The sequence below is a fragment of the Protomyctophum parallelum genome, assembly GCF_964188405.1.
Source record: "Protomyctophum parallelum genome assembly, chromosome: 7".
NCBI lineage: Eukaryota > Metazoa > Chordata > Actinopteri > Myctophiformes > Myctophidae > Protomyctophum > Protomyctophum parallelum.
In genome coordinates this window covers 10,322,980-10,348,934 of record NC_139705.1, presented here as the reverse complement: position 1 = coordinate 10,348,934, position 25,955 = coordinate 10,322,980, and the positions used below count along the sequence as shown (strand labels likewise).

Genomic DNA, 25,955 nt, shown 5'->3' with positions numbered 1-25,955 from the left:
CTGCCTATTTAATAGGCAGGCAGACTATAGCAGCCAACGAGACACAAAGACAGCCAAACAAAAAGACCAACAGACGGACAGACATGTTGTTCTTACCTGTGTCTGTAGAGGAGTTTTCCTCTTGTACAGAAGGTGAAAAGGGTTCAAAGGCAGCTGATGAGACCGTTGCTGTGACTGTAGTAGTAGAGACTGTTCCATCTGGAGCCGGAACCGGTGGAGGACGAGGGATGGTGGTTGGAGCTGTGAATATCATCATATTATTAAGTGAATGCAATTATAAGTAGAAATGCACTCTGTCGAGCTGCCAACTTGCACTTCGCACACAAGTTGGCGCGAGCAGAGCGTGCAACTATCTCTGACTCTTGAATAGATTCTATTCTAGAATAGATTATATTCTAGACCACCCAACGTGCAAGGATGTCTTGCCTATGTATGTTCTCTTTCCCAATGCAAGCTTTTATGGCAAATGGGTACATATAGAAGCTTCTTTGGCAAACGGGTAAATAGAAACGGACACTATCGGCATCCATGGACTTTTTAAGTTATATTTTAAGCTCCCTATAACTCAAATTTGTTACGTCATGCACATCCGTTTCTAGATAATACATGTTTAGTTACGTCATCACCCAATCCCTGATTGGCCGAGCGACGCCACCAGCACACGGCCCCAATCCAATCGGTTGAGGTGCCACCGACATACGCTGCAAGCTGCCAACTTACACTCTGATTGGCCGAGCAACGCCACCAAAAACGCACAATTGATTGGATTGGATTTTTGTGGCTTTCACCTTTATTTTATTTTTTATAGAGGGATAGAGTTACAGTAGGCTGACAGGAAATGGGGAGAGAGATGGGGGGGGGGGTGACACGCAGTAAAGGCTGTCGGGATCAGGAGTCGAACCTGCGGCACACTGCCAGACTGGATTACCAGCCAAGGTGCCCAGACGGCTACGCTAGCTGCCCGGGCCACCTTGTTCATTTCTAATACTGATATTTACTTTATTTATTTTTTAACTGTCCTTTTGCTTTCTCTCCTCCAACATGATGGTTGTGCACCTGACAACCTTTATCTGAGCATTCAATTATATTTAAGCAATATTACACGAGAGGGTCCGGTTTAACGTGATTATTGCCACGACAGTGATGCGGTCAGGAACGAGACGTAGTCGAGTTCTGCAAGCATCACTGAAGTTACAACAGTTACCCTTAAAACTAAGAAAATCGCTGAAAACATATTTCTTTAATGACAGATGTAGTCACTACGACCACAAATGTCCCAAGAAACTATAGTTAGCCTAGCCACCGAGTTTGCTGCGCTCTGGGAAAACAGAGCAGCTGAATTATTTGTTTTGATTAGGTGTGGAGTGGTGCTCGTTTGAACCACGGCTAGAAGGCTGTTTCAACCAATCAGATTGCTTCATCGAAACGAACTGTTGTATAATCTACGTTCATACTCACCATAGAGGACTTTGATCCGAATCTCCTCCCCTGAATATCCGAATATTCTGTCCACACCACACCAGTATGTCCCTTTGTCAGATATTCTCAGCTGTCTGATGGTTACATGGAACACGCCCTCACTAAAGAACCAACCTTGTTCATTTCTAATACTGTATCTACCATTCTCAGCATAGGAGTCAGCTGTTCCAATTAGACGTGTAGTGCATGTTCCTCTGCAGAATAACTTGAACAGAACACCAGCTCTTGAGAACCTGCATGTAATTGTAATGTCTTCTCCTTCAGTTTCTTCAAAGACACGTTGTTGTAGAGTGACTCCACACAGAGCTGTGGAACAAACATGAACAGTTGATGATCAAGTGGTAGAAAGTAGGTCCTATTCAGTCTAGACCCTAGTGTCTATAGACCGACTCTAGTGTCTAGACTCTAGACAGAATTAAGTTACATATTAGTTTAAATAGACTATTTTTAATTATAAAACATACTACAGTATGAAAGCCATTTTTCAACATTAACTCTGGACACGTGTCCAGCCGCACGCATGCACACACCCACACACACACACACACACACACACTGCGACACGCACAGACCCCTCTTATAGAAGGCTAGTCTTGTTGTCGCACAGAGCCACGGCAGAAAAACAGAGACAGACAGAAAAATAAGACATATTATACTGTAGACGGAGACTAGTCAGAGGCATAAATATGTTTACATATTATGGACAGATTATAATACACTTACCAAGGATGAAGCAGCAGGGCAGAACATGTCTGATATTCATTTTAAATCACTGTTCCTAAAATATTTGATATGTGACGTAAATGTGTCTACCGTATATAGAAAGTATTTGAAGTTCCTTAAACTGTCTCTTCTTCCTGTGAGATAAATGTATCTACCCGTCACTCTCTCTCACACACAAACTTCCTCTTCCTCTTTCTCTCTCTCTCTCTCTCTCTCTCTCTCTCTCTCGCTCTCTCTCACCGTAACCCCAAATTAGCAGTCTTGAATCCTGTTCAACTCCTGCTCAACCTAAAACATTATAGTTACTGCATGTCTTTTCACGATTTTCACTAAAGTATCTTGTTCTCTTGGAATAATTGTAATCAAACTTAGATAATTTTTGTTCATATTTCTAGACAGTTGTCTACTACTGAAGGATTATTATGAAAACATCAGCCTATTTTATCATTCTTTAATTGGGACATTATTATTGTCATGTCGCCTCAATGTTTTTTCTATCTCTATGGTCAAGCCTGTGCCAAGCGTAAACGTAACCATGCACTTTCATACATAGATGGCTCTTTACTAGTTCATGGCATGCTGCATTTGTTTCCTGCCCTGCAGAAGTGGTTGTTTTGTGTGGTTCTGTTTTGTGTACAGACTAGATACATACAGTATACAGTACTGTACATACGTAAGAACCCTGTTCTAGATGGCTTGTCCTTAAGCTGTGCTGTAAAATACCAGTGTTACTCAGTGCCTGCACACACACAAATCAGTCTATATAATACAATTTTCACCCGTATGAATTAATTTGTCTAAAGTTCAATAATTATCAGTAATTCTCGTTTATTTCATGCATTAACTCAACTCAGGGCAACATTCTTGCTTCACAATAACTTCATAACTGTATAATGTATAGCCAATGCATATTGGTAATATAAAATATTGAAAATTCATATTATGAACATACACTATTCCATTTACTGCATGAGATTTAGGACATCATTCAACACTGTCTTTCCAGATGTTTTATATGAATACCAAGATAACAATTCAAGTCTCTGTAAACCTATAGAGGCTATATTCACAACACTGTTCCTCTCCTCTCCTGTAGTTTCATCTTTTTGTCCATGCCTCAAAACAAACAAGCACCAAGGAGGAGATTCAGTGTTACATTATTTCACTGAGATCTTTCAACCCTTTGCCATTCTCTGGACACTCTTCAGAAGAACCTCCACACAGAGTCATTAGAAAGTAGTTCCTTCACATCATTCTGTATGAAGCACTGTCTGTTAAGAAAGGTAGGGCAGGTTAGTGCCTTGCTCAAGGACAGGTAAGGAGGGCATGTTGGCTATGGCCGAATAAATCTAAACTGTGAACTTTTGGTTACAGGACATTCAGTCTAATCACAACGTCCTGCCGAGTTTAAAGTCTGAGCCTGCCCCGTTCAGATTGCCTCCTTCCAGACTGGATTCAGTGGTCATGAATGGTAAAAAGGAACCCCTGCATCCATCTTGTTAGATTTGGTTCAGCGTTGCTTCTTCTTTAGAGTGGTGCATTCTTGAGGTTGTCTCATCTCTCCTTTTTCCTCCTTTCTCCACTCCTCACTCTTAACTAACGTATTAGTAGTTAACTGGTCACATCTTCAAGAGTCCTGTGCATTTCCTTTTATCTACACATCATGTCAATTGTCCATGTACAATCACCTAGTCGCTGTAAGAACCCTCTCCTCTCAGACTGTCGTGACAGAGAGTAGTGGGTTGTAAATCTTGGTTCCGTCTGGAGATCTGGATCCATGAGCCAGCATTTCCTGAATGGTGATCCAGTTGTCAAGGATACGACGGTTCCTCCGCTTTGTGACCTTCCTTTGGCTCAGCAGCAGGATGTTGTTGGTTGGTATTTCCTGCTGGGGGCAAGACCTGGGCCCGTCGGCGCCATCTGCTGCTGAGGAGGACTGCTCCGTCACCCTGGGAATGGGCAGAGCAGAATTAGGGCGACGAGTTATGGAGGCAGGGGTGAGGTATAGAGAGGGGGTGGAGGGAGGGGTGACGCAGGGGTGTGTGTGGTTATTGATGAGGACAATTCACCCTTTGTCAAGTCCCGCCCGTGGTTGTGCCCCTCTTGGCACCCATTGGTTGCTGTTTCGTGGTTGGACAACAATCCTCTCTCTCCGTCCACTACTATATTTAAATAACATGTTTTTCAGTTGCTTCATATTGATATTCTGTGCACTCAATTGTTATTTTAAACTTGGTGTCAGTAAAAAGGAACATCACAGGTGCAGCACGGTGACTGGGCATTGTGAATTTGTTTTTAGTTTTTTCCAAAAATGTGTTTTAGCTAATTCAACATAAACAAGGCGGAACGGGGGCGGAACAAGGCAGAAAGAGCCTGCTGGTTAGTCAGTCAGGGACCAATCAGAAGGCTGACAAAGGGTGAATTGACAAGTGGTCGAACATCGTTAAAGCCATGCTCAGAATCCCCACGAATGTGCTTTATTTGTTTCATAGTGTATGAGTGTATAGAGACAGGAAACTGATATGAGAGAGAAGGAAAATATGCAAGGCATGACGGCAGTCCGGCAGTCCGCTTCGAACTTAGGTCCTCGTGACTCACAAGGCACAACGAACATGTGGTCCGTTCACTCACTATAGCTGAGCCACCAGGCACCCTTACTGTACAGTATGTGTTTTAAGTAAACATTAAATACATTTTGTTTAAAGTCGGCACGTTTAAAACAACTTCCCACCTGTCTCCTTTAAGGTATTCCAGTCGGCTCTGCATCATGAACTCTCTTCTTCGTCTGTATTCTCTGGCTCTGAGCAGCTGTTGTTTTCTCTCCTCTTTGCTCCAGTAGCGACCCTAGTGGAAACACAGTGAGCAGTAAGAGTCCAATTCACACGTATTTCACATACAATGTGACTGGTAACAGTGGTAAGTGTAGGAAAACAACATTCTATTAACAGTGAAGGATTTGAGGTTTTAGCTACAGGTCAGGACTTGGTTATCGAACAAATGAGTAATGTATTCATATAATATATTTGCCAGCTGCCAGTGACAACACAAGAATACTGTGGTTGTAGCTGGGCAGTTCTGTGCCTCCACATGCAATCTCCCACAATGTGGACCGACTGACCGCCATTGCCATCCTTAGCGTCCACCAGCGTGTGGACCTAATGAGGCTAATGAGGAAGTTATAAGGAAACATGGTGTTGTCGTCCTGCCGTACCTGTTTCATCTCGCTGGCAGCGTCATCGTCTGTGGTCATCCCACTGCGCTCCTCTCTGATCTTCATCGCTCTGGCTTTGAGGAGCCGGTCTCTAACTGGTCGCTTGGCCACATAGCGTGTCCCGTCGCTACGAACCTTCACCTGCAAACCAGAGAAGAGGAAACTGTGTGTGGACTTCCTATATACACAGATACATATTGGCCGTTAACTCCATGCATTGGGTGTCTGTGTGTTTTCTGTAGGTGTGTGACATGTCCGGTATATAGAACCAGTATTTCATATTGATACAGTATACCTTATTTTCCACTCCAGTATTATCTCTATCTTGCTTAAGGTACTTAGTTGCGGTAAAGCTTATAGTGGTAAAACATGTTTAAGTCTCTGTGCATGCTGATTCAGTGGTTTATATAATATATATACAGTACACTACTGAATCCTCATAATATTATAAAGTGCCTACACTTGACCTTTAATTATCCATTTGTTGAGTGTTTGTGTGTCTTTGGACACAAAGTGTAGCATGTGTGTGTATGTACTGTACAAGCACGCGTGTATGAGTTTTTCTCTGGCATGATGACATTTAGAAGCATCTTTTACCGTACTCTCCATCACTGAAGCGTGTCCATAATGTGACCTTTAGAGGAGAAACTAGATGCCATCCTTCATGCTCCAAATGTGTAAAAATATGTATACGCTCTACATCACTGGATGCATGCGCAGCATTTTCAAATGCACGCTTTGTGCTCAGTAACCATGGACAGACTGCTGCTCTCACATCATCTGGATACTCAAATTACTCATACTCTGACATTTATTTGATTTGTGAAGATGCAAAATTACATTTGTAATCACAGCTAGGGCTCGGCGATGTGCTGGTGGGCGAAAAATACAGCATGATTCAAGCTGAATACATGGCCCAAGATTCTAGTATACATACTGTACATACCTTGCATTGAGATGTGTCTGTGCATGTGTGTGTGTGTTTGTGTGCATGTACCTTCCACTCCATGCGTTGAGATGACCCAGAAGGTGCCGAGTGTGACAACCCCAGAGGCAAGGCTAGGCCCAGCCGCGAGGCACTGGTATGATGGTGGTGGTGGTGGTGGTGGTGGTGATCCTCCAGTCCACACGGGGCACTGTTCACACTCCTAGGGCTGGCCGGACCACTGCTTCCTGTCCCCATCTCTCTGTCCGCGCCCTCTGCCCTCCCTCTGTCTGTGCCTCTGTCCAGAGGGTGGAGCAGGCCTCTGTCCAGAGGGTGGAGCAGGCCTCTGTCCAGAGGGTGGACCAGGCCTTCAGAGGGCAGGGCGATGCAGCTCTGGTAGCGCTCCAGAGGTTTGCTGTGAGCAGGGCAGTGGTGGAAAGTATACTAAGTACGATTTATAGTATTTACAATACTCTAAATTATACTCCACTACATCTCGGATCCAAATATTGTACTTTAAGGGCCGATTCATACTCCTATTTTACCGCTGTTTCTGCGCTGTAGTGCCGAAATGATTTCGGCTCGTCAGAGCCGACTTTAGGACGGTACCCGCCCCCCCGAACCTCAAATGACGTCACATTGTAGGCTCTACAGAGCCGAACCGACTTTTATTCGGCTCTAAAATAGGAGTATGAATCGGCCCTTATACTCCACTTCATTCATTTACTAGTTTATTATACCATTTAATTTCGGCCATTTGAAAATAGTAGATCTACAAGCTCACAATGTGTCGCAATGTGACCCATCGTGAGCTTGTAGATCTGCTATTTTCAAAAGATTTTTATACATTTGAAAACTTGAAGCAGGACATTCTGCATACTTTTTCTTTTTGTACTTGTACATACATTGCAGTATTTATACTATTGCTTAAGTAAAAAAAGTTGAGTACTTTTCCCACCACTGGCTGTGAGTGTGTTGATGACGCCGCGTGAGATATGGGCTGGATTCTGCACTTCCACCTCCAGTCCTGTTGGTGGCACCACCTGTGAGCGTAACATTTTTATCGTTTTTATTTAATAATGTACGGTTAGAAATACATGGTTATAGCTCAACCGTCTGGGCACCTATAGGCTGCTGAGCCAGCCTGACGGTTAGCTCAACCGCGGGTTGAGCTATAATCAACTCCCGATCCCGACGGCCTTTGTCTTCCCCCCATCTCTCTCCCCATTTCCTGTCAGACTACTTTCAACCTATCAATAAAAAAAAAATATATATATATAAAATAAAATAAAAAGTTCATGAATTACCCTAATTATTCAAACTAAATGATGAATGAAACCACAGCCTTCAGATACCTACCAGTCCTGGAGCCCTGCCCTCCATCGGCCCCGCCCCTTGTTGAATTCCATCCCGCCTCTCTGCTCAGAGACCTAATGACGAGCCGTAACAGACAACAATGTTACATTTCATATACAAATATTATGCATCTCGATTCTTATACAGTAATTAGAAACGAGTATCTCAAGAATAGCAGAAGATCGGTGAGCCAATATTCTCCAGCACTTTATCCATGTGTGCCCAGAAAGTATGCTGGCTGGGCCATGCTACTACTTTAGTTGCATTATTGACCGATTAACATTAATATACACTATCCCTTTTCTCTCTCTCTCATAAATATGTAGTTGAAATAGAACAAATCGTAACTTATGTCCAGCTTTTATTATTATTAGAAATGAATTAAGTGCTACCTGAATTTGGTCGGCGTGGAGGGGGTGGAGCTTGAGCCTCCGGCCCTTTCGCCATTGGCCGTCCGGTACCTGCGGTATGTGTTGGGAGAATATGAGCAGTTGACGCTGGAGTGACACCTCTCTCTCTCCTCCCCGTCCCTCCCCCTCCGACGCAGGGCGAGCGGGGAGTTGAGCGGCGGGAGGCGGCCGTGGGAGGGCAGCAGAGGAGGAGACAAGAGCGCTCCTCCCCTTTCCCCTCCTCCTCCGTCTTCTTCCTCCTGGAGGGGCGGGATCTGTTCGGTGCTGACCAGTGGCGTGCTCCGGCAGCTCTCTCCTCCGGTGTTGTAGGCGCTGGTGCTGTCCTTGTCCTCTGGCCTCTCTCTCTCTGGCAGCTCGTTAATGGCCGACAGCTCGTGGTGATGAGGCTCGTCTTCGTTGACGTCTGAACCTGAACATGTAGTTTCCCAGAGTTAATTTGGCTCTGGAGACGGGTGAAGGCCACAATGGAAAGAAGTAACGAACCTAAAGGACGAGTAATTGTTGCTTACGTGGTCATAAATAATGATGTTAAACAGCTCTACTTATTCTGTGGTATTGATTTTGTCTTTTTATATAGGAGGATTTATACACATACGCACACACACACGCACACACACACACACACACACACACACACACACACACACACACACACGCGCGCACAGTATAATGTCATACTATACCCTGAAGCTGATAATCATATTTAGTATAGGCCTATTTTTACAAATCAATTCCTGCATGAGCCAGTCTAGCCTGAAACAATAAGGAGAACAATAAAGCCATGAGAAGACATTTCCCGTGTATACCTGCATCAGCCCCTCCTCCTCCTCCCCCTCCTCCTCCCCCAGCGTCATCCTCCATCATCCAGGCTTTCAGGCACCTCTCTCTCAGCTGCTGCATCTTCTGGGCACGCAGGATGTTGCGGCACTTGAACTCCAGGTGGCGCAGTTCCTCCTCGATCAGGGCCATCTCGTGTTGGCTCAGCGTCTCGTTGCAGTTCTCGTCCAGCTCCACCATCACAGGAGGAGGAGGAGGTGACCACGACCGGTCCTCTCTCTGCCGCTCCCTCTCCTCCTCCACCTCTCCTCCTTCCATCTCTGTCTCCTCCTCCTCCTCCACGTTGTTGTTGCCTTCCACGTCCACTCCTGCCTTCCCCGGCTCTCTCTCCACCGCCCTGACTTCCTCTGCGTGTTTGCTGAGTGCTCGGTCTCTCCGTTGTCCTCTGAGCGTCTCGTACTGACACTTGATCTCCAGGAGCTCCCGGTAGCGCTCGCACTCTTCCTCCGTCAGTCCCGGCATCATCATCAGCACGGCCAGGTGCTGCTGCTGTAGGAGTGGAAGGGAAAAAAGACAATGGAGGTCAAGTGTTAATAGGCAGTCAAAAGTTTCCCCCTTTGTTTTTGACTCAGGGAGAACCGCCTCCTTTTTGTGTGTAGAAACAGGAACTCGGTCTGGCTCCTCCCCTTTCTTAGTCCACTTCCTCCCGGGTGCTTCTGTGTTTTTTACGACAACATAATGTTTAAGGACGTGGTGGACAAGATGGAATTTGCAACCCACCTAAAAATATATATTTTACCTTTTTTTTAACAAAAAAAGGTATTGTTTTGTCCAAAAAAAAACGTAACGTAACTTTTACTATCATGGTATCTTTAATATTGTCAGTAGTTTTGTTATCGGCTATCATCACTATTCAGTATCACTTCCAGTAGTATATCAGCATAAGTATCAGTAATATCAGCAGTATCAGTATCATTAGCAGCAGTAACGATATCAGTTTCATTAACAGTAGTATCAGTATCAGCAATATCATTACCTATAGTATCGTCAGTTGCATCGTTATCGGTATTATTTCTGTTCTGTAAGTGTCATCAGTATTCATAATCATCACCTGGTGGTGGTGGGGGCTGTACCCTGCCCCACCTGGCCCCCAGTCAAGACTGAGGATGGATTCAGAGCTGAGCTGGAGGTCTCGCAGGTGGAGGTGGAGCAGAGGCGGGGTGGTGTCCCCGCGGTTGTGCCCAGGACTGGGGCTCGGTCTGGGGCTTGGGCTTGGGCCTAGACCTGGGCTGGGTCTTGGACTGGGTCTGGGAACAGAGGAACATGATGTTGGCCTATATATAAGCAACAAAAGGTATGGCTATCTTCAAGGCCGGATCCAACCCTATAACACAGTGGTTTTCAAACCTTTTCGCATCAAGGCCCATCGTTTATTCGGCATTTGAGCCACGGACCACCATTTGATGACATTTAGCCTCTTAGACCCAAAACTTTTAATATTTTGTTGTCGTTGAGAATTTGTCCACAATAACATGCTGTATTGGTAAAATTAGGAGAGATAACAGGCAAACGATCAGAAATACAATTCTCCTACATTCTCTAATTGTGTAGATTTCTTGTAAATTATGTAATGCAGATGTTTAGAAATAATTTAACTCTTGAGAGCGTAAAATGAAACCAAATGGACCCACGGGTTCATTGTACTCTCTCAAGAGTTGGTTACCAACTCTGCATCATTTAGCTGGGGACCACCTGGAATCCCCTCAATGACCACTGGTGGTCCCCGGACCACCGGTTGAAAACCACTGCTATAACCCCTCCCGCTCACTGAGATCAGCTAACACAGGGAAGCTGTCAGCACTATTATTTAAACTTCACCACCACCACCAGCTAGCCACCACAACAATATCATTGTTGCAATTTGTACTGTATATTAAATATACCGTACACATTGCAATAATGATATTGTTCATGGTGACAAATGTTGTGTCTTTAATGTTCAGATTAATTTAATATGAAGGACCCCAGTTACCCTAATGGAAACAAGCCATGGCGCTTTCTTGGTTTATAAAATCCTCCTTGTATTGAACTGTAGGCGTTCCTGTGCTTTTTTCTCTCAACAGTTGCGCAATTAATTTAGAGCCAAATAAAAAGCAGTTGCTTATAAGTTGTAAAAAATAAGTGCCGAAAAATAAATTATTATTTCATTCATGGCTCTATAGTTAACATGATTCAGACAGAAAGGCGAGTCATTGGCGTTCTAAATTAACACCATTAACAACAGCTCTGTAGAAGTTAGTAGTTTTTATTTTCTAACGTTTACTAGCTAGCCTGGGGAAAGTGAACCAGTCTTGCATCATCCTCGTCTGGCTGTGGTGGAGCTGCGGGGAGTGGGGGCACAGCTTGACGGCTTTCCGCAGGCTCTCAAACACGATGTGCCTTATAGATTAATCTTGTGAGTCGTGGACTCGTGTAGGCAGGCATATTGATTTTGCGATGTTTCCTCAATGTGGACATGCAACTGGTGGTGCAAGTTGCAACAACCTTTGCAGGGAACTCATCGCATTTATTGCACTTTGCGTGCTCAGCCTCATAGTCATTTCCCTCTCTGTTAACCACACTCACTCGTGTAGGTGGGGTGAGTGGTGCAACTCCCCCCCCCCCCACCTCTCTCTCTCTCTCTCTCTCTCTCTCTCTCTCTCATTAGCAGGCAACAGTGCAGCACTATCCCCCCTGGCACAACAGCGCCCCTACTGGTACTCATAGTCATATACTGGTGCTCATTAATGTCACATAGGTGGGTGAACAACACATAGGCTCATACATAGGCGCATAGGTGAACACGGACATTGCTGTTCCTTGGAGTGGTTGCACCACTCAAAAACGATGGAACCGTCTCCGGATCCGCAATGTCGTAAACCGGGTCTGAAACGGACCCGGTTCCGAATCCCAACCCTACTTGTGTCTACCTTGCTTAGCCTACTGTAAATCGCTCTGGGTTAAGAGTGATAATGTCTAAATTGTAACTTACCAAGTTTAGTTGTACCGGAGCTGTGAACTAGTTGCAATTTCCTCGCGCCTTGTTTACTTATCTAAACGTTTATGTGAGACGTTGATGATTAAAATAGTGTACCTGGGACTGTGTCCGGGCCTGAACTTCCTCATGCTGCCAGGCGTGTTGGTGGTGTTGGTGTTACAGCAGCTGGTTTGATCCCCTAGCAGGTCGTGTTCAGACGACTCCTCGTAGCGCGTGCTGTCGTCCGTGCGTCCGAGCCCGCTGTCCAGCTCCTGGCTGTTGGGGCTGAGGAGGAAAGGAGCCAGACTGAGGAGAGGAGGGAGAGGGACAGGTGGGGACGTCCCTCCGTCTTCCTCCTCTTCTTCGTCCTCCTTCTCCTCTCCTCGTCCCATTCCGTCCATCTCGTCTCCATGTTGGTCACCTCCTGCGTGTCTCCCGTCACCTGCGCAACCCACAGCACCTGAGACAATATAAGATGAAAAAGGTGATATCAGATAAAGGTAAAGGTAACAGTTAATGTAAAAAAATGTGAGTAGAATAGGAGATATAGGGGCACAGTCGGTATAGTGCTGTCACCTCACAGCTAGAAGGTCCTGGGTTCGTGCCCATACTAGGGCATTAAGCAACTAGTCGACTATAGTTTACTAGTCGACTAGTAAATCCACTAGTCGACCTTTTTGATACTAGTTGACTAGTACCAATTTTGTAGGCCTCAAGATCAGGTAGATTATAGTTATAGTCACCAATGTACATCGTTTTTAAATGTTTTTTTTTTTTACACATAATAGGTAGTTAAACAACTAGTCGACTAGTAAAAAGGACTAGAAGCCCTATAGCCCATACCTGAGGTGGGGTTGGCGAAAGGGCCTTTCTGTGTGGAGTTTGCATGTTCTCCCCGTGTCCCCTAGGGTAGGTAGTATCACAAAAAACATGCAGAAATCCTGGTCTCTAAACTACCTCCCCCTGGCCAGCCGGGGCGCCTGATGGAGGGGAAAGGAACTGGTTGGAATAACGTGTTCCAGGCGCTACGTCCGGCTGGGGAAACGCTCCCGTCAGGTGAAAAAGAAGCAGCTTGAACTCCTCATGCATATAAGGAAGCATGAGGTGGGTCCGCTACCCCCCAGATTGGCAGAAGAAATGTAGTGCCCAGGATAATTGACACTGGGTGAAAACAATGGGTTGCAAAATCGTGGGATAAAAATTTTAAAGAAAAAAAAAAGAATAGGAGATATAGAAATAGAATGCATGCACATAATCTTTAAAGAATAATGTTCACAGTACAACATGGTACTCATTCTGATTTGGTCTGAAGCTGCAGTGAACCAAATCTCCCTCCTATCAGCCTTACAGGGTTGAGGTCAGATCAATATGAAGGTGTGTAATTGCCTGCCTTCCCCCCCTTCCAATCAGTCATAATAAATAATGTCAATGAATTCCCCATTCCATTGTACTTGGAATCCCTTGTTGCTGCAGACCAGACCTGGTTGCCAGGTTGGGAAGTTGGTAGGGAATCACGTGTCCCGTCCGATACACGTGGTCTGCTTCATTGAATGCTTGAGGTACATGATGCTATTGTTCTCAGTGCAGCTCCCCACTGACTGAACAGCCACCTGTACCGCCACTGCCAACTAGGCATGTAACGATATATCGTATATCGATATATATCGATATTAATCCCGACGATATGAATCGATTCATTGAAATAAAACAATCAAAAAAAAAAAAAAAAAAAACATTTTCTTTCTTTCTTTTTTTTTAGGGGGGCTAGTACTAGTGTGATGTGAAATGTGAGCTTTAGTCATTTTCCATCATATTCAAGTGCTTTTGGAGAGAAATGATAGTCACTTTCAGTAGTAGAGCACTGTAGAGGGGAGCTGTGTGTGTCTGTGCCCAGGTGATGGTCGTTGATGCTCATCAAAGAAGGCAATTATGTTTCTGCACTGTCAAAAGTAATGCTACTTCTTTTGCAATGTAGTTAAATAAAAAATCTCAGGGGGGAAGATAAATTATATAAAATTAAAAAACGGTAATGTTTCTTTAAAATATATATATATTTTAATATCGTGAAAAATCGTATCGTGAACCTCATATCGTGATACGAATCGTATGGTGAGTTTGTGTGAATCGTTACATGCCTACTGCCAACACAACAGCCAATTGTGTTCGCCTTGAACACGCCCGGCCAAGCCGGACGCCCCACGGAGGGATTCAATGGCGGTGCATGGGAACATTTATCAAGCAACTGTATTTGTCACGTGACGCTACAGTCATGCCGTGGAGTATAAAAACGAAGCGTTGTTTAAATCTCAGCCGGTACCTCTGCCTCGTCCTCCCTCTCCTAGTCCCCTGCACAGCTGGAAGTAAGACGGGAGGTGGGGCGATGCGGAGGAGTGGAAACCTCCTTCTGCCTCTCCTTCTAGAGCCGCTTTCTCTGACTCCTCTGCTTCCCCAGGGTTCTGGAGAGAGAGAGAGGGGGGGGGGGGGAGAGAGAGAGGGGAGAGAGAGTGAGAGAGAGAGGGGGGGGAGAGAGAGAGAGAGAGAGAGAGAAAGAGAGTATTAAGTTTAACGGAACTAGAGGGATAAACAGAATAGAGAGAAGAGGGAGAACAACTGTGCGAGCAAGACACATGATCCTTTATATCCCAATTCATGACAGACAGGGGCAGCTATACGTAGCTCTATTTTGAGATTGTGTGTGTGTGTGTGTGTGTGTGTGTGTGTGTGTGTGTGTGTGTGTGTGTGTGTGTGTGTGTGTGTGTGTGTGTGTGTGTGTGTGTGTGACCTTGAGAGAATAAACTAGGACACGAGGATCTATTCCTCCGTTCCCTCTCTCCTTCATCCCCTCATCATTTCACCATCTCATCCATCTCTCTCTCATGCTGTACGTCTTTCCTCCTCTTCCCACCCCCATCCCTCCGTCTCTCCCCTCCTCCACTCCTCTCTACCTCTCTCTGCCTCTCCTCTCCTTTGTGTTCTGCATGTGAAAGATTGTCCATGAGTTCCATCTATCCCTCACCCGTTCTGTATGTTTTGTGCTAATTTTTTTTGCTGAAGTCATTAAACTGTCTGTCATTTCCTGTTCTCCCATTACAGTGAAGCTGATTGGCTGAAATGTCACAGCTGTCTAAATAGCTGTCATGACGATTGATAGCTCATTCTACTGGCTGACGTGTCCTTATGCACACTGGACGTGCGTGTGTGTGTGTGTGTGTGTGTGTGTGTGTGTGTGTGTGTGTCTAGGTCTATACTCTGGTCGTAAACAAGTCATGCATGTGTGGATTGTGCACATGTGCATCCTATGCTTGGGTGTGTGTGCAGCTTTGCATGTGTGTGTTGCTGGCTTGCTGCCAGTGTGTGCATCCCAATGCTTTAATTATGTACACACTGTGTATGTGCGTGCGTGCGTGTATGTGTGCGCGCGCCGGCGTGTATATGAGAGAAAGAGGAGCTGACATGTATATAAATATTCAGTTTCGGTGTTTCCTACTTACTCAGCAGGTATGAACACTCTGCGGGACCCACTGTCATAATGGTGAACATTCATCAACACGCAGGGCGTGTGTGTGTGTGCACGCACACACGTGTGCACGTTTATCATAGTACAGTGCATGTACTGCATGTTGGAACTATACTAGAGGACAGCCAGTGTGTCATACTGCATGTAATGGAAATGTTTGAAGGTTTGGGTTCAAGTTCATGTCATTAATCACAGAGTGACAATTATATATTTTTTTAATTTGACCCGGGGAAATGAACATTAATTTTCTCACTCGTGACCCACAGTACACCGTACAAGTCTCAGTGTTCATGTAACTAGACCTGTACGACGTGCCCGTCGGCCATAGGCCTACTTGAGAACGATGCAACTTGGGAACCTAATAATAATATCCGTTAATCCGTCAACTTGTCATAGCAGCACCCGTTTTAACTATCTGTTTTTGTATTGTTTATTTACAATACATTGATATCTATATGATTGTTGTTTTTACATTGAGATTACTCAATGTAAGGATCCAGTTACAATCTCAGAGTGAAATCAACACTGAGGAGTCCACTGTGCTATTGTGGATATGAACTATACACCTGTTACCTTTTAAAACACACAAAGTAATTACTGTGTGTGTGTGTGTGCGTGTGCGTGTGCATGTGTGTGTGTGTGTGTGTGTGTGTGTGTGTGTGTGTGTGTGTGTGTGTGTGTGTGTGTGTGTGTGTGTGTGTGTGTGTGTGTGTGTGTGTGTGTGTGTTTGTTTTGTGGGGCACTGCTCTCTACATAAGGCAGCAGTGAATGAGAACAAAGTGGGTTAGTAAAGTAGGTTGCTGCCCTGTGGTGTGGCTATGTGGATTTTACAGAGACAGGTGTAATGAATGTATTGTGTATATCTAGTGCACAGAAAATTGAGTGGTAGGCCTATATGGAAAATACAAATCTATTTATTTCTGATTGTGAAGGAAACAAATGTAGCTATTTGAAAAAGTGAACGTTTCTTTTCAAAGCCTCTCGCTACCTTGTTTTGTGTTCTCACATTGACATCGTTGGTTGTGTTAAGTCATATTTGCTATAGCTATGCTATGTTAATTGCATGTCAGGATGATAAGTATTATGTCAACTAGTACTGTATGTTGGGCTAGTACTTGTCTTTGGGTAATCAAAAAGAAAGAAAAGGTCGGCAGAAAATCCTACTGCTGCTAAAGTCTTATAATGTGCAAAAGCAAACAACGTTTTGACCAGGTTTTGCAACTTGCCAGACAAGTGGCAACTTTTAAGACCTTTTTAATACATAAAAAAAAGAAAAGAAAAAGACCATAAGTGCATCAAAAGCAACCAACAAACTACCTGTATATTGTAAAAATTCGACAAATATTGGCCAAATATTTTTGACAATATTTATCCGTGGAACCATGTCAAACAAGATGCCTCAACTCCTCCAATTCCAAGTGCTTGTCAGGTTTGGGGGGGGGGGTCACCAGTTCAAATATGATCATGTTGTTGGAAGTCCCCAGTTCAAATATCATTTTGGGGGGTTGTGGCCTGAAAAGGTTGAGAACCACTGCTGTACAGTAGGCCTATGTGTAGCTACTGTACAGTGTGTCATGTGTGTGTGTCAGTTGTACTGTATGTGAGCTAGTATGTTATATGATGTCTCACCTGTATGTCCGGTCTGGTCAGCAGCAGGGAGAAGTTGATGCTGTCCTCTCTGGACAAAATGGCCACAGCTTCTTCTCTGTTCTGAATGTCCACTCCATTTATCTGGGAGAGAAGAAGAACAGATTGAGAGTGGTGGGGAAAAGGTAGTCTCTAAGTCTAAAGATGTAGACATCTGGAGGGGGGGGGGGGGGACTTTGATCTCAGTCTCATATCAGAGGCTTTTCCAATCAAATCTTCAGTGGAGAGACTAATCTTGATCTATAAAATTCGCTTTTAGGAAGGACCTTTTCAGATAAATGTAATTAATTAATGTGTCAGTAGTACCAGCACTTTTCATGACCCACATGTCAATTTTCTTTACACACACGCACACACACACACACACACACACACACACACACGCACACACGCACAGACACACAGACACACAGACACACAGACACACAGACACACAGACACACACACACACACACACACACACACACACACACACACACACAGGTGCAGAACGGTCTGACAGTTGAGCCATCATGTGGGGCTGGTAGTGATGTGTGCATTTTGATGTTTGATTTTAGTTTTCTGCCCTGGAGACAAAAGAACCCCCTCCTCATCCCAGCTGTCATGGGAACCAGCAGTGACATCACTCGGCTGCTTGGTAACCATGGTGACAGAAGGCGTTGGTGATCTATTCTTGTGGTCTCCTTTCCTGTTTCTCCAGGTTAGTATAAAGCTTAATATTCCGGACTAGCCGTTTTCTTACCTTAATCTGGTGTTATTATATCCAAGCATTGATTTGGCCTGAAAAGTTTATATGGAATAAAAAGTTCCGTAAAAGTTCCATAGACTTGGCTGCCACATGGCATTATGGGGGATGGGGGCACACAAAAGCCACACGTTGGAGCGGCTACCACTGCTCAAAAATCTAATCCTGTGGTGGGCCAGTCAGTTTCTGGCATTTCTATGACTCAAAATTTGGGCCGAGGTTTCAGCCTAATCAGTCCCATTGACATTCATTATAAATTTGAAGTAAATATAATATTAAAAATGAAAAAAAGCAATCCAGGAAATACTTGCTCACTAATATGCGCAGGCAATTTGGCGGTCGGTACGTCATTTTAAAAGATTAGCTCCAGCCCGGCACAGACAGACTCATAGACCCTCTTCTAAATGGCTTGACTCTGCCGAGCCATGCTGAGAAAATGTACACCAGACCTGTGTACTCATATTTCATGATGTACATATGATTAAATGATTCTCGGAGAGTCAAGTTTCTAAAGCTTATTAGTGAAAGTTTGGAGGTACTGTACTTTGTAAGGAAACTGTGACTTGAAGTGACACTACAGTATGTTTTCCAAACGTATGAGGGACAATACAAGTAGACTAAAGCAGCCTAGTCTCACAATCAGAGATCTCTGCCTGCCAATATGTCTGGGGACTTCAAATCCAAGGCAGTTGGCAAGAACAGTGGCGAACAGCAGGCTGCTAATAAACCTACGTACACCCACATGCTTTGGAAACCTTTGTGCAGCGAGCCACATGACTTTGGCTTTCAACTGTCTACAATAAATAATATTATTAGGACTAATTGTGCCTTCTGTGTGAACTTTTCATAGCTCAATAGCCCCTTCTTCTACAATGAATTTGTGCGTAACAGATCCAATACAACCGAACAGTCTGCCGTTGAAGGTCTGATGTTCATTAATCATAATCAAACGGAACCAGATGGTTATACTCCACGCCACCTGGATGACTTTCTCTTTCTTTCTCTCTCCATTCTCTCTCTATTTCTGCTCTGTTCTCCTAGCTAGATTAATTTCCTTCGCGCTCTCTTCTCCACAACCACTGACTGTCCCTATCTTCAGCACCACTTACCCACTCTATTTCTCACACCGGACCCACCCTTATCTCTCTGTCTCTCTACTTCTCCCTCTCTCTCCTTCCCACCTCTCTCTCTCTCTCTCTCTCTCTCTCTCTCTCTCTCTCTCTCTCTTTCTCTCTCTCTCTCTCTGTCTATTTTTAGGTCAGCAGTAACTGGGCTGTGCCTCCATCCGATTGGACAGGGCTGTCATTGTTTTTGTTTTTTTTACAGGCGTAACCTGTCACTGTTTTCCAAATCGCAGCTGCTTATGCTGACAAGCTCTCATGTACAGAGACTTGCGGCGAGAGTGCAACAGCGGCCATGTCTGACATGTCTGTCTGTCGCAACTCACAGCGTATGTGTTATGTGTTGTTCTGCAGCCAGGAAATGAATGTTAATGTTTCCCTCTGTTAGAGTCCTGTGTGTCTGTAGAAGTGTTGCTTGGACTGTGTTGGCATGGTCCAGGTTTTATATGCGTTTCTTGGCTGTGGTTTATGGGAAGTGTCACCTTGAGACTCATCGGGCTCTGTGTTCAATTTTGCATAGGCTGTAAAAAAAACCTGATTTGAACACCATTTTACCACCCTGTCTACAGACACAATAGAAACTTTTGGACTAGGTAATACATTTTTTTATACAATGGTGATAAATACTCAATCTTTCACCCACCCAGCCAGCAATTTAGTGTGTCCCAGAGCTATACAGCAAAGACGGAGGTCACAGATGGGTCTATATATGATGCATGCGTATGATACATAAGAGCTGATTTGATTCCCTGTGTTTACTCCCATGAGGTACCCAGGCTGTGTACTCGAATACTGTACGACCTCCATGTGCGTGTATATAGTGTACTGTATGTGTGTTGTATTGCTAACAGTGCATCCTTGTCACCCGGGCTGGCCTTGTAAACACACAGTATGTGTGTGTGTGTGTGTGTGTGTGTGTGTGTGTGTGTGTGTGTGTGTGCGTGCCTGCCTACCTGTAATATCCTGTCTCCCTCTCTAATGCGTCCGTTCTGAGCCGCTATGCTCTCAGGGTTTACCTATAGAATAGTACAGAACACAGTAAAGACAAAATGAGTGACGGACAAGTGTCTGAATTAACCCATTCTGACCTGAGATCAGATTCTAAAAATGTCAGTCGCTCTTCGATTTTTCAAAAATAGCAGACCTACAAGCTCGTATCGCGCCACTCGGTGGCGCGATATGAGCTTGTAGATCTGCTATTTTTAAATAGCTAAAGCATAACATGATGCCGACACCAAAATGGGTGCCCGGTCAGAATGAATTAATGAACATATGGCTGAATGAATAGATTGACGAATAAAGCGGAGTAATCTAAAGGTATAAAGGATGGGTGTATGAATGAGACAGAGTGAACGAATGACTAATAATAACCAAGTGATCAAACGGAAGTCTGATTGATGACCATTATCGAGCGAGCAAATTTGAAAGAGATGACACTACTAAACTACTGTAGGAAGGTGCGCTCTGTGGACCACAGATCTCCACCACGCTGTGTTGCCGACACAGAGCTTTTTTTTTTAATCAAACTGGCAACCGTCAGGATCCGAGGAAGCGTGCGTGCGTGCGTGCGTGCGTGCGTGCGTGCGTGCGTGCGTGCGTGCGTGCGTGCGTGCGTGCGAGAGAGACTGAGAGAGAGAGAGAGAGAGAGAGAGAGAGAGACCTCACCTCTCCTATGTAAATCCCCAGGTCATCCTCCTCATCAGTTCTGTAACACACTGTCAGACCCAGCTTGTCCTGCTGACTGGACTTATACAACTCTACCTCCTACAGAGAGAGAGAGAAAGAGAGAGTTTATTTTTAGTTTAGCACACAGACATACACATGGCATCACTATTTTGTAACGAAAATATGCCAGATGTAACTATCTGGGCAGGTTGATAAACCTAACCCTTAAAGGTTGCCAATGATTAAATAATAAAAAAAGAAAAAGACACAAAACAACTTTAGATAGCACATTAAAAAAGGCCAGTAAAAAAAGGCACATTGATCACATAAAGCAAGCAGGCACTGTAATATACTGTATAGCACATGAATCAGTACTATGACCTTGAGGTAGCATACTGTACAACTCCATATATCACATGCAGCCCTCAGAGACCCAATAACAACACACATAGGCCTACAGTAACCTCACAGACCTGAGAAATACACCGACAGATGAAGCTAAGCATTGTCAAACACCATTCTGACTTCTATTTAACTCTTATATCACTTTTTTATAATCAATTTCTATGAGGCCTATAGTGGTTAAGGCGCATACCACATTATATAGGCCTACCACATTTGCTGCGTGCCACACTCTGTCTCTCACACTCTCTCTCTCTCTCTCTCTCTCTCTCCGTTTCCTGTCTCTACTGTGCTATATGCAACATAAAGGCATCAATAATTCATTTCTATACATACAATCTTGTCACATGTCTGATATTAGCTGCAGTCTGAAGGCCTTACCTCGTAGAGCATGTCCTCATGTCTGTCCACCATGTACTGCAGGTCCACCTGTCTGTCCACCTCATGGTGGGACACATCCAAGTAGTCGTTAGGGTCGTTGTACTCAAACACACAGCTGGAGGAGAGAGGAGAGGGAAGTACAGAATAAAAGTAGAGGAGGGGAGGATAAAGGAAGAATGGCACATTATAGTAAAATCCTCAGTGTTGACCCATTCAAATATAAACATATAAAGGTAGACGCCTCCTTCGGCTCTGAGGCATGTGTCTCTCTTAAGGCAACATGGAGGCAAGTTTTCCCGAGATTCCTTGCGTAGCATAGCAGAAGCATGAGCGGAAGCTTGCCATAAACTTGACCTTCAGAAGTTATTTCGTTGCTTTTGGGCCGAAACCTCTTATTTCTTTGAGGGACACTAGCCCTTCCTATATTCGGCTATAGTGTAGATTCTTGTCCTAACAAACATTAAATGCCATTAACAATGAATGGAGAATTTACGTCATATGTGGACGAGAAAATTAAATTGGCTATTTTGTCTCTTCTTTTTGTTTTAAACGGGTGTGATTTTTAATTAACGCCCTACTTAATCATTACAGCATCACACAAAGGCATCAATAGCAGCAGATCCACAAGCTTGAAATGTTTTTTTTGGGGGGTTTTTTACTTTGTAATTTGTACTTTCGAATACAATTTTTAAAAGCAAGTACTCCATTACTTTAACTCAAGTACAAATTTGACTGGGCAACTTTTACTTGTAGTCAGTATCTATACTTTGACTCAAGTACTGGAGTCGAGTGCTTAATTGTGCACCACTGATTCTAATAACTAAACACTTATCAGTCCACTTACAACTGGTCATACGTCGTCGTCCCGTGTGATCCTCCCAGGTGGGGAGGGGGAGGAGGGGGAGAGGAGTCACCCCCTCCTCTGCCATCCTGCTGGTGCTTCTGATGATGATGATGATGATGAGGGTGAGGAGCGCCCCTCCCCTTCCTGCCCCTCCCCCCCAGCGTCAGGAGGCCGTGCAGGCTGATGTCCGTTTGCGTGCCGTTGTCCACGCAGTCCGGGACCGTCACCATGACGACGGGGGACCTGGCGGGGTTGGTGATGGTGCTGCTGGTGCTGCTGCTCCCGGTGGCACACGTCAACACGCCGCCTGTAACCACGGCAACAATCGATCATGACCATGATGGTCTCGATGATGGTAATGCTGATAACACACATACCAATTTGTACTCTCTGGGAGTTAAATGCATGACTCTGGATTTCACAGTGCACTGAAGAATCAAACCATTTGCTTCATGATTGATAAGACACTGAGGCTGTTCAGCAGACAGACATACTGTGGGAACCAGCAGCAATCATGACAAACGTTAACATTAACTTTGGTGAGGAATCTCCAGTCTAAATATCCGTTAACCACATCAACCCTGCATGGCGCCCCTATCTTGGGCATGATTGTAGGCAATTCTGGAAAATGTTCGAAAAAGGTCAATCTACAAGATTCACATGGCCATGTGACGGGTTGTGGTTGTGGGCTTCTAGATGTGGCATTTTTGTCCCTACAGTACTGTATATGTGACATGACGCTGTACTAGTGACATGTGGCTCAAGTGGTTAATGCAATAATTGTTCACTGGGAGAACCATGTAAATTGTAAACAATATATTTCGAGGTTACTACTGGGTCCATGCAGGCCTCATAATGACTGGCATGCATGTTACCCTGTCCTGATAAGTGATGTTAGTTCCCTAAGCTCCAGACAGAGGGTGTTTAAGTGTTTGGAAGGGAAAGAGGAGAAAAGGAGGTAGGAGGAGAGAGAGAGGAAAGGAAACATGCGTGTGTGCACAGAGCACAGCCCTCCATTCAGCCACACAACAAGCCTTCATAAACCCCACGCGTGTATGTATGCACCTCTCCGACGGTGACCCTTCTTGACCGAACCCAGGTGGTGCAAAGGATCCTGGGAGTTCTGTGGCCTGTCCAATGGGAGCTGAGATGGTCTCCTCCCTCGCACCTGGGGGGGGTTACATGATACCATCACTTGCCTGTCAAGTCTGTCAACTTGTCTGTTGTAATGACCTAGTATTGTTACCTTTGTGTGTTTGTATTACTCTGATTGATTGATTTGATTGATTTGTTTTTGGTTGACATAAATTGAGCACAGCTAGAGCACTTTCCGACATACAGTCAATGCATCACCGAGAATGAAAACACAAGAAAGGCTTTCGGCCTATTTCCATTAGTGTATATGAGCCTCCACTGCATAAAATAAACAGCAATTTATCAGATAAAGTTCTACCAGTCAAATTTTATCTGGTAGATTGGTATGGGCATTTATCTGGTCATCATTTCTTTATGATTTGGTAACACTTTTTGAAGCCCTTATCAGTAATGCATTGGAAATAGCCTAATTATAAATAATCTTATAATCACCCATGAATACTCACAATACTTTAGTATAGAGCAATATAAAGCATTTTATGTATGTGTATAATGCATTACAGGCATTGGCTCCTTAACACATTGATTGCTAACTGTTGAAATTCTACTCAGGATTGCTTCTGCTAAGCGATTAACATTGGACTTTTTAACTTTTTAGGGGCCCACAGCGAGGGGCCTCTTATAGCACATCGCACATTGCATAAATCAAAAGGAAGCCAAACTAGTCTACTTCAATTTAAAAAAAAAAATATGATTCTACCATCTTCCATTCTGGAGATATTGACCTTTTTCTAAAACCTGCTTTTCACTGCACGCTGCTCTTTTGAAAAAACAGCAGAGATATGGAAGGTTGAAGTTGACAGACATTGACAGACAGATATAAAAATGAACACAAATAATATCATATACATACTACACACTGAATGAAAGCCCTGAATGTCTACTTTTAGGAGGAAAACAAATACACATGGTCCCATGTATAGTTTGTCAGTAATTGGCTGTTGAATGCAGCTTGCGCCCACCAGAGAGGATTTCAGAAAATGCATGGACCTGAAGAACCATTATTCACAAAATAAGGCCTATAGCGACATGTACATACTATATACCGTATGAAACAGAAGACTCTCTGCTTTCATAAGAAAAATACTTCTACTGTAATAATAATACAAATCACACCCCTGTGAAGTGAGCAGTGCAATGTTGCACAACATTGCACTGCTCACTTCACATGGGTGTGATTTTTATTATTATTACAGTAGAAGTATTTTTCTTATGAAAGCAGAGAGTCTTCTGTTTCATACGGTATATAGTATGTACATGTCGCTATAGGCCTTATTTTGTGAATAATGGTTCTTCAGGTCCATGCATTTTCTGAAATCCTCAGAGTATTTTAGACAAGACAAGGAACTGACAACTAAATATTCACAAAATAAGGCCTATACATACTATATACCGTATGAAACAGAAGACTCTCTGCTTTCATAAGAAAAATACTTCTACTGTAATAATAATGAAAATCACACCCCTGTGAAGTGAGCAGTGCAATGTTGCACTGCTCACTTCACAACATTGCACTGCTCACTTCACATGGGTGTGATTTTTATTATTATTACAGTATTAGTTTTTTTCTTATGAAAGCAGAGAGTCTTCTGTTTCATACGGTATATAGTATGTACATGTCGCTATATGCCTTATTTTGTGAATAATAGTTCTATAGGTCCATGCTTTCTCTAATCAGACCAGTGTGTGTCCAGTGGAAACCTCGTATGAATCTGATCTCAGGTCAGAATGGGCTAAAGTTCTCTCTGAAAAAGAGAATTTTATAAATGAAATGGATTCAATAGTCTAGTATTGACAAACAGTATATGGGATATGTGTATTTTATTTGTTTTCCTCCTAAAATTAGACATTTAGGGCTTTCATTCAGTGTGTAGTATGTATATGATAATTTATTTATGTTTATATCTGCCTGTCATGATAACGTCATGATGATGATGATTCTATGCACATATGTGATCATTGTCTCAGTAAACAAAATCAACAGATCGTTTGATAGCATAACAGTGACTTGAGAGGTTGACATGTCTGGACATGAACCACAGGAGCGACTCAACTCGCAGTGGGGGGGGGGGGGGGGGGGTTCCACGACATGTCTGGACATGAACCACAGGAGCGATAAGCGTAGCCCGGCTGGCTGTGATTTCGACAAAATGACAGACAACACGATGGCTTCCGCAGCTTAGGATTGTATTAGTTATCCATTACAAACGGGTCGATTACGTCCCAGACGCCTTATCACTGCAATTGGCTGGCGAAGGCGCTATGGCGATTATGGTGATCAACTGCCGAGAATCTTTTTTCCGAGAATGAGAGTAGCATTGCAAACTGCAAAACGATCGATCGCAACTCGCAGTGTGGGGGGGGTTCCACGGTGTGATATCTGCTAGCCTAGTATACTGCTTCTTTGTCCAAACATGGCTGACGCGACGGCGAAAAAAAGACAGTTGGTCAGATGTATACTGCTTCTCCTATGGCGGTCCTTCGAGAATACGTCATTCGTTTCGCGTATACCTGTCCGTGTGCGTGAAATGGCGATCGACCGTTGGAGATTATTCTTGGTTTATATACGGGTTTATATTTC

At 44.0% G+C, this 25,955-nt stretch overlaps 1 protein-coding gene across 1 annotated transcript in view; it reads right to left on the bottom strand.

Annotated features, from left to right (window-relative positions):
* Positions 1 to 3,916: 3,916 nt before the first annotated feature.
* The window catches only part of LOC310861921 (PDZ domain-containing protein 4-like), a gene marked incomplete at both ends in the record, with an annotated part of 33,461 nt that continues 11,422 nt past the window's right edge, over positions 3,917 to 25,955 (bottom strand). Inside the window, 18 exons of the mRNA XM_083769657.1 lie at positions 3,917 to 4,151; positions 4,934 to 5,046; positions 5,414 to 5,554; positions 6,411 to 6,753; positions 7,297 to 7,381; positions 7,698 to 7,768; positions 8,087 to 8,513; positions 8,911 to 9,190; positions 9,284 to 9,430; positions 9,993 to 10,188; positions 12,015 to 12,339; positions 14,215 to 14,353; positions 17,044 to 17,145; positions 19,881 to 19,943; positions 20,593 to 20,691; positions 21,406 to 21,490; positions 22,220 to 22,526; positions 23,285 to 23,387. Of these exons, the coding sequence (XP_083625783.1) occupies positions 3,917 to 4,151; positions 4,934 to 5,046; positions 5,414 to 5,554; positions 6,411 to 6,753; positions 7,297 to 7,381; positions 7,698 to 7,768; positions 8,087 to 8,513; positions 8,911 to 9,190; positions 9,284 to 9,430; positions 9,993 to 10,188; positions 12,015 to 12,339; positions 14,215 to 14,353; positions 17,044 to 17,145; positions 19,881 to 19,943; positions 20,593 to 20,691; positions 21,406 to 21,490; positions 22,220 to 22,526; positions 23,285 to 23,387 (3,261 nt within the window). The remainder of the gene's footprint in view (positions 4,152 to 4,933; positions 5,047 to 5,413; positions 5,555 to 6,410; positions 6,754 to 7,296; positions 7,382 to 7,697; positions 7,769 to 8,086; positions 8,514 to 8,910; positions 9,191 to 9,283; positions 9,431 to 9,992; positions 10,189 to 12,014; positions 12,340 to 14,214; positions 14,354 to 17,043; positions 17,146 to 19,880; positions 19,944 to 20,592; positions 20,692 to 21,405; positions 21,491 to 22,219; positions 22,527 to 23,284; positions 23,388 to 25,955) is intronic.